The following is a 9,580-nucleotide window of genomic DNA, read 5'->3' on the forward strand; positions in this document are numbered from 1 at the left end:
AGTCACTTTATTTGGTTGTTTTAAGAGACTCCCTAGCTATTCATAGAGGACAAATGAAGAATATGATGAAGATCACCAAATGAAGGGCTACCCTTCGCCATTTGATTGAATGTATTGGTCATGCTTGCTCTAGTGAATTTCTTTAACAACCAAATTCAACAACCCATGTCTTGTCTATCTTAAAAGATGACAACCATTTTATACAACCCATCAGTTCATCTCATTTTGATCCAATTATCACAAAACTTGTCCTGAAACCCTCTTTGAGGAATCTATTTCTGATCGGATTTCACATCCATCTTCTTCTTTCAAACAAAAAATATACCACTAAAACTAGTAATATCTTCAGAACTAAAGAAATTATCAAACCAAGATGTGCAAAGCGATTTGTTTGAAGGATTTGTTTTTCTCAGAAAAGGAATCATTATTCAGGTCTTAATACATTTACTACAGCCAATGATAAAACATAGACAACAATGAATTACAATTCAGCCTCAAACCACTACAAAATTACAATTCAGAACACACCCATAACTTGTTAGTTTAATCTGTGATAATCTTATTCAAAGAGCAAAGCCTTCTAAAGCACAATTTGATAACAGCTCAAAGATAAGTTAAATGACATGCACTAATTAGACGCATATTTTACATTTGGTAATACATAACCTATTGTTTTCACCTGTTACGGAACTTGGGATGGACTGCAATTGCACCAGGCCTCATCTTAAAACGATATCTGCAAGACAATGGAATTCATGGGTTGGGAAATCTATGGTCAAGATACATTCTCCAATGCATCTCTACCAAAAGACTAAATGAAATTTTGTTTTCCATTAGATCAAGTTGTGTGAGTGGCAAGTAAGAAATCTCACCCATTCTCAAGGAGGAAACTTCTGATTGTTGAAGGAAGAACAGGTTTTCGTCGGCTGTGGTTACCCTTCCCTGTCACAAAACAGACTGTTCAGTGATCATATAACTTCTCATTCAAGGTTTATAGTATGGTTTGGACTCAGCCCCTAAAGTTGCCATGTGAAGCAGGTTTTGATTGATTGAGGACAGGTTATTTGAAGAGGCCTAGGTTTCTTAAAAAACCAATATTTCCGACTAGAAAGGTGAACTGAACAAATAGAAATCCGATTATATGTTTCTGAGGTATATGTTCATGTATGTTGTATATGTTTATAGTGAAAGTAAACAATAAGGCTAAGTTGGGTAGAGAAGAGTGATATTTTACTACAAAAAATATTTGAAGATACCAAAATTCCTGAAGTTTTATAGAATGACATTTTCAAGCAATGGCATTCAACCTCAAAATTTATGTTATAGACCAAGAATTATCCAGGTTAACCCTTGCAAAAAACACACTGGGAGTCTGGTAGCAAGGAAAAAACCAAATTTTGCTTTGGCTACAGCCACTTATTTGGGGTGAGGTCGAAGATCTAGCAGGAAATTCAGGCGGTTCCAACCAATAGAGCTCTTTTTTTTTTGGTAGACAACCAATAGAGCTCTTACAATTATATATCTTTTGCTTTGTCCCTTTACACTGGATCTTGGATCAAATTCGGACTCATTACAATTTACAAGAAAATATATGGAAACTTGGGAGCCATAAGAGCATTAATTTATTAAGAGTGAACATGAGTGAAACCATACCTGTTATAACCTCCAATATTGCCCATCTCCGACTGGATAACGTGTAGTTTTGAACATCAGCCTTCAACTCCATGCCCTTGCAACTATGTGTCTCGACCAATGGAGGACATACTATTCCAACTTTGGGCTTGACTTTCTTGAGAGGTACAGCACAATTCAAAGGCATCTGTGTTTCAATCTTCTGAAGATGCTTCTGTAAGGCATGCACAGCTTCGCATGCATGGAGGCCATGTAAGTCCAACTTCCATATATTATTTTTTCTATTTGTAATAGTTAAAATTTCCTCAGCTGCCGATGCATTCAGCTGTTTAGCAAGCCTCCATTCTTCTTGGGCCTTAAGTGAGAGCTGTTGAGCAGAGAAGTGGTCACCTCTTAGAAAGGCGTTCTTGGCTGCTAGTGTATACTGAGATGCTGACCTGCTCAGTGAAAAAATGGAATTCTAGTTTCTTATTATAAGACAAAAGCTGAAGTCCATATGAATTCATACTGACAAAGAGAGCCGATTGAGAGGCTTTGGACATGAAAGTGTTTCATCATTTAACAATGCATGCTGAATAACCCCGGAAATTGCCCAAAGACAAGCACTGGACTGAAAGATTTAGAGTGCATCATATTCGCCCAACCATTTCAAAACTATTTTCTTTGGGAGTAATTATGACACAGAAAACATGGGTCAATCTATGTAACTAAGAGTATAAGAAAATTACAGGAGTGGCACCAGATTCCATTCAAGTGAAAATAGCATTCTTGTAGTTTTATGAAATTCTAAACTCACTTAAAGAAGTGGAGTTCTACAGAAGTAAGAAAAAATGGTAGTGCTGGACCATCAGGTAGCATTCTTGAATAAGATTTTTAAGCATCAAGAAAAACATACCTTACCACTCTTATCGCATCTTTACGATGGGTCAAGTATACATCGTCCTCTTCCCGCACAGGCTCAGCAGGTAGAGACATTAAGGGCCTTGAAAGCAGGTTAATGTCCATATTACCATTAGATGACATCAATTCAGACTTCATGTCATCAAGACAGCCCCGAATAACAGCTTTCAATTCTGCAAGGTCTACTGACTTATCCTCTTCAGAGCTGCTGCTGGATGTAACCATTCCCTTCATTGGATTAGAAGCCTGGTCAAAATTGTTGTTCACAGCAGCTACAATGTCCTCAGTCAAACTATTGTCAGCCCCACCATAGAGCTCTTTCAGCTTCTCAAGAACCTTAATGGTATTATTTTCCTTCACAACCTTATTATCAAGTGTCCTACTAGGATTACCATCTGATGGTTGTCTTTTTGAATCATTGTCATCAATGGGAATTGGAAAGTCCATTTCAGGTTGGAGCACTGATGAGAGAGCCTTCGCTGGTGAAACATTTCTCAGCATTAAGTTTCTACAGAAGTTCAAAAAAAAAAATGATGAAGTGACGAACCATAAGGTAGCATTCTTGAATAAGATTTTTAAGCATCAAGAAAAACATACCTTTTCATTCTTACTGCATCTTTACGATGGGTCAAGTATACATCGTCCTCTTTTCGCTCAGGCTCAGCAGGTAGAGACATTAAGGGCCTTGACAACAGTTTAATGTCCATAGTACCATTAGATAACTTATTTTCAAAAATAACACCTCCATCCATCGGTTCAGGCTTCATGTCATCAAGACAGCCCCAAATAACAGCTTTCAGTTCTGCAAGGTCTACTGGCTTATTCTCTTCAGAGCTGCTACTGGATGTAACCATATCTTTCAATGGAGTAGAAGCCTGGTCAAAATTGTTGTTCACAGCAGCTACAATGTCCTCAGTCAAACTATTGTCAGCCCAGCCATGGAACTCTTTCAGCTTCTCAAGAACCTTAACGGTATTATTTTTCTTGACAACCTTGTTATCAAGTGTCCTATTAGGATTACCCTCTAATGGTTGTCTTTTTGAATCTTTGTCATCAATGGGAATTGGAAAGTCCATTTCAGGTTGTACTACTGATGAAGAAGCCTTCACTGGTGGAACATTTCTCAGCATTAAGTTTCCAGAGGGAGCAAGAGTGCTTGCCTTATTTGGCATGGGTGTATAGGGGTCAATATCAAAGTCTAGTTTGAGACCTTATTTTTGCTTCTGCTTGAGATCAAAAGCAGCCCAACCAGCAGATCTATTCTTCTTGCACAACATCTTTGAATGTAAAGAAATGAAGAGATGGTCATCCCAAAAAACGGTTAAGGTAACGCAATGTCACAAACCATTCTTCATGCCATCTAGCTTTCCAGGATTTTGAGATGACCTCTTTAATTTGTTGCAAGAGTCACAGTAACACCTTGTTCTAGATAACCTGAGTTCAGACCAAAGACGAGTAATTCATCAACATAATACCCATTTATGAATTGTGAACGAAGCTAAGCTCAAGTGTAGGACGATCAAAAACCAAAATGACTACAATCAAAAAACTTCAAGTGCAAGCCCAACATCTAACATCTGAAACAAGATGCTGGCCATTCAACTCACCAAATAAAAGCAGTTCTTCATCCCCATCTCTCATAAAAATGGGCGAACCCAGTGCACGAGGCTCCCACCACTGTGGGGTCTCGGGAGGGTTATAATGTTCACAGCCTAACCCCCGCGTCGTAGAGAGGCTGTTTCCCAATTCAAACCCACAACCACTAGGTCACAATAGAGCAACCTAACCACTGCACCAAGGTCCACCCTCTCATCCTCACCTCTCATATTGATTGAAAAAATAAAATCAAATAAAATTTGAATGTGTCTTATAAACACAAAGATAGCACTCCAACACCTGGGCCTTGTTATTTAAATTTTGTATGTCAATTAATATCCTTTCCTTACTGTTGATGCTTTAGTGGAAGGACTGGGGCTCATTATTCCCATTGTTTACTTCCAATTAAAATCCTGTCACTAGGGCTTCTTCTTTCCTACAAAGGCAGCTTGAATCACTATGTTACCATAAGCCGTAAGTCTGAGGGGGATGCTAAGTGGAGAATAAAATATGAGCAAATTACTTAGACCTCCCCTGACCTTTCTGACAATTCAGGGAATCTCCCCTGCCCTTCTGACAACTACTCAAACTGGGCTTCACTTAGCCTTAGGCCGTTAACGGTGTTAATAATTAACCTCATGTGACTAAAATGCCCTTACTTACAAAAGACAACTATAACGCACCGTTCCCCTTTTTTCTTCTTCTTCTTCCTCTTCTTCTCTTTCCTCCTGCAAACCTTGAACCCAGATGAGATGCAACAATACTCTTCTCTCCAAAACCCACCTTCTCATCCTTCTTGTTTTGCTTCCACAGCACTCTTTTTCCTCCTGCAAACCTTGTCAGAAGGACAGGGGAGCTTCCCTGAATTGTCAGAAAGGTCAGGGGAGGTCTGAGTAATTTGCTCATAAAATATAAGGACTTAAGCTTCTACCTTTTGCAGGGTCCTAAAACAGGAGTTGCATCCAATAAATATAGATTTTGGCCATTAGAAAGTTACCACTGGTATAGCAAAAGAGTACTGAAAAACTCTTCCACCTTAAATTAAAGCAATTAAATATCAGAAGCTACAAATTTTTCTAATGAATTCTCAACTGAAAATAAGATCCTGAACATCAGAACAACTAACAGCCAATGGTCAACAGCATAAGCTTCAGATTATACCAATAATTGCATTTCAACTTATACTTTCACGAAAACTTTTGCCATTAAGAGTAACCGAGGAAGGCAATAAAATCCTATCTAGTTTCCTACAGAATACTTTCTTCTGTTTTTCAGGGTGAGGATGATGTGAGAAGAAGTAACCTATAAGAAGTACGAAGGAAAAAGAGAGTTCTAGTTCAAGCAACCTTAAGCTAACCTGATTTATGGGCACATAGAAAATTCACGTAGAATACTTGTCCCATTGCCCCACAGTAAGTTATTCATCAACAAGTCATCAACAAGCCCACCCACTACAAGGAGGATTTTTCTAGGAATTTCAAGCTCAACAAAATCAAAACTGCAAACAATAACAGAATTTTTCAGAGAAACGAAAAGGAAAGAACTCAGTACCAAAAACCCAAAATTTACTGCAAAGTTGTATTCTCACATGTATAAATCCAATACAATAAAACTGAGCAGCTATCAATTAACACTAACCCGTAAAACTTAGTATTCACAAAATACCATGCTCCTAATACCTTTCAGAAGTTCTTTCCCGAACTTTTCTGCTCCTTTTCGTTAAATGGAACACTATTCCAGAGCTCTCGAGACCACGGCGTTAGTCGACATGAGAAAACGAACGACGGCAGTGAGAAACTGATTGGACGGACGGCCGATTGGGAGATGAAGATCGACGAGAACGATAAAAAGCCTCTGCATCTACCACAAAGTAAAACTTCCTCAGTGTGAAATGAAAATCAGAGAAACAAAAACCCCAGAGAGAGAGAGAGAGACAGAGCAAAAGGCTGATTAAAGATTTTAGATTTTGAAACCAAAACCGAATTACCCAATAGCCATTAGTTTGGTTCGGTTTCGATTTCATGATTGAAAACATCAAATCAAACCGAATTAACCATTTTTAAATCGAAGAATAAACCAAATAAATCATATTCGCTTTAATTAACATGGATGATACATTTTATTCCAATTTAAAGATTGAAAAAAGTTTAGTGGAGTATAATTCTAACAAATAAGAGATTCTTTTGCTGCAAAGATGTAGAAACCGAATAAAAATCAATCGGAACTGACATGTCGATTTGATTCTGGTTTGGAAACACATGCACTTATTTGATTTTAGTTTTCATACATTGTATTTTGAATCAAATTGAAATTGGAACGAAAAACCGAAACTGCATCGATTGACACCTTTACCACTGTGGTTATCTTTAACCAATCAGTGAAACAATATGCCACGTGCACAGCTAGGGATTTAAGCATTGGTAACAATGATAAACTGATTTGGTGAATTGATTAAAATGCTAAGATTTTAGGTTAAAAAATATATATATATATTTTTTTTAAATCTGGAACCAGCCCAATACTGACAAATACGACTGATCTGTATCGATAGCAAAGACCAATATGGGTTTGATTACTAAATCCTGCATGCATGGTTTGTAATCTCATTGGATTACCTAATTTGAATTGGAATTGACCGAGACTGATCCCAAATATTGACCGATCTGATACCAATTCACTGATACAATTTAAGGATAAAAAAATAAAATAAAATAAAATATAAAATCATTTTTTATTAAAAAATAGGGGCCTTTACTTTACAAAAGCTTTAAGGATAGAGGGTGCCTTCGTGTGTAAGGATGGTCACTTCCTCTCCTTGTTTACATTATCACATGTGTATTATCACACGTGTTGGGTTTCTTTCTCATAAGAACCCATGCATGTATGGATTGATTTCACAATTTCATCAAAGGTTGTGAAATTGGAAACTCTATTGTATTGAACTGTATTGAACTATGAATATTACAAAGAATATATAGAGGAATCCATGAGATAATAGAAATCTATTTGAATAGGAAACTAATATCGCATGAAATAAGGGGAGACTCCGGATGCAAAAGGAATTGAATATTACAAGAGATTGAATGACGATACGAAACTTCTTGGCACAGCTAGAAGACGTGGTAGTGAGATCTCCTTCAATAGACCTCTTAATACTCCCCCTCAAGTTGGAGGGTGAATATTACAAACGTCTAATTTGAAAAGGATGAATAGAAACTAATCGTGACGGAGGACCTTGGTAAAGGGATCTGCAAATTACAAGTTAGAAGAAACATGAGAAGTGATCAGGCAACCGGAATGTAGACGTTTCCAGGTAACATGATAAGTGTAATAAAGGCAGTGGAATAAATAAAGCATTGGGAAAATATCATCCCCCTCCCCTCTAAGTTTCCTTAATATCATCTCAATACCCAAGTTTTGAAAAATGATTGTACCCTCCCCTATTTTGTAGAGATTCTATCAACCGTACCCTAACCGATAAAAAATGCCATTAAGTGATGATGTGGCATGTCCAATTTTTCTAAAAGCCAAAATTACCCTTAGTATAATTTAATTCCTATTTTACCCTTTCCATTCCATAACCCCTCTTTCATCTTTTTCCCCCAAAACCCTTTTTTCTCCTCTTCATCATCTCTATGTTTCTTGTCTTTCTTCTTCCGCCAGCACCACCAGCCACCATTGCTACCTCCTATCGCACAGAAGGGGCAGATGGTGCCATGGCCGAAGAAGGGGTCAATAAGGGCATCATGAGAGGAGGAGAATGAAGGATGTTGAAGATGAGAGCGCAGAACTCGTAGAAAACCCTTGATAGCTCATCTTGGTTTCTCCTCATCTTTCGAGGGACAAAATAGACGATAAACCATCGAAACCCTGAAAGCCTAAACTTAAACAATCAACAACCAGAAGAAGACGACTACTAGAGCAAAATAGAGAAACAAAAAGAGAGAGAGAGAGAGAGAGAGAGAGAAAGAAAGAGCAACTGCAAGGGGGCGAATGAGATGTTGGTAAAAGCCACCCACCCTTTATTAAGATCTTTTCTGTTCCAGCAATCGAGGCTAATGGATAAACTCACAAACTAAGCCCCAATTATATTTTGGGTAAGTTTTTACCTCTCTTGTATACTTTATAGACTTTCACCCCTATATCTCATCTCTGATGATAATCCAACTATAGTTAATGGCTGGTGATTGGAGAAGGCTGAGATCTGAAAGAGATATATACTCTAATTGAATTGCAAGTAACAGGATTACGGTTGGATGGTTTTAAGAGGAGTTTCTCTTCTTCCATAAAATGAAGATGAGAGAGAGAGAGAGACGGTTTAAGCGGCAACACGTCTTTCTAATTAATTCTTTCTTTCAGAAGTTTTAAGAAGAGAAGGGTGGGGTTGTTGTCTGATGCAAAATGTAGAGATAAATGACGATGTCGTGTCACTAGGAGCGTTCTTTACTGGTAATTATCTGGTATGAGAGGCTTACAATGATCGTTGTATTTAGAGTTGGAGAAAAGATGAGGTGTGGCCTATGGGGTAGGCACTCAGCAATGAGTAGTTGAGTACCCGTTTGCTTCATCTCAATATTCTCTTTTTTTCAATGTCTGTATATATACAGCACCGGTGGTGGATACAGCCGTGGTGGCCGCGATGGTGGTGGTGACTGTGGCTATTGGAAGAAGAAAGAAGAGGAAAGAAGAAGAAAGAATTGAGGTTAGGAATAAGGGTAATATCGTCTTTTCATATGCTGTTTTAATAGAGTTAGTCACCTAGGGTATGGTTGATAGAATCTTTCAAAAGTAAGAGAGCGTATTATCATTTTTCAAAATTTAGGTATTGACTTGATATTAACGAAACTTAGAGGGGAGGGAATGATATTTTCCCTAAAGCATTTAAGAAAGAAGAAAAAAAACAAATCACGAGTGTGACGGTTCACAACCACTCTCTCCTCCTTTTATAGAGAGAATAATAAAGAGGAAAAAGAGAGAAGTGCTTTAGCTCTACGTCACGTACAAAGAAAAGCTTTATAGATGTGACATAGAGCGTGTTCTATGGTACTCACTTAGAGTGTGGTGTGCATAGAGAGAGTGGTGTACACAATGACATACAGAATAATGCAAACAAAATGATACATGCACTCATAAAGGTTCATATATATTTGAAGGGGTGTTGTTCTTTGTGCCGCAGTGCAGGTTGCGCCCAGGTACATGGCAGTGGGCATAATGACTACCCTGCCCCCTGCACAGGTTGCCCATGTATCTGGCACAGCCTGCATTGCGGCACAGAGAACATTCTCAGATATTTGAATATTACGTGATTGAGTTTTCTTTGTCAAGAGAAGAGGAAGGTGTTTCTTGTACTTATTACATCGGTATTGAGGTAAGACTATTATGCTTATGTAAATTTGACAATTTTGACAAATTATTGTATATCTAGAATCCATTATGAGAATGTATATTAAAT

At 37.8% G+C, this 9,580-nt stretch overlaps 1 protein-coding gene across 1 annotated transcript; it reads right to left on the bottom strand.

Moving 5' to 3' along the window:
• Nucleotides 1-403: 403 nt before the first annotated feature.
• On the bottom strand, nucleotides 404-5,077 carry LOC122670017. The gene is made up of 8 exons (XM_043866953.1): nucleotides 5,060-5,077; nucleotides 3,604-3,966; nucleotides 3,130-3,513; nucleotides 2,654-3,040; nucleotides 2,528-2,605; nucleotides 1,654-2,069; nucleotides 873-942; nucleotides 404-798 (listed from the first exon to the last, which is right to left on the bottom strand). The coding sequence occupies exons 2-8, from the start codon at nucleotides 3,702-3,704 to the stop codon at nucleotides 720-722; spliced, it is 1,515 nt and encodes a 504-aa protein (XP_043722888.1). The 5' UTR covers nucleotides 3,705-3,966; nucleotides 5,060-5,077; the 3' UTR covers nucleotides 404-719.
• Nucleotides 5,078-9,580: the final 4,503 nt, after the last annotated feature.

The sequence above is a fragment of the Telopea speciosissima genome, chromosome 7, assembly GCF_018873765.1.
Source record: "Telopea speciosissima isolate NSW1024214 ecotype Mountain lineage chromosome 7, Tspe_v1, whole genome shotgun sequence".
Classification (NCBI taxonomy): Eukaryota; Viridiplantae; Streptophyta; class Magnoliopsida; order Proteales; family Proteaceae; genus Telopea; species Telopea speciosissima.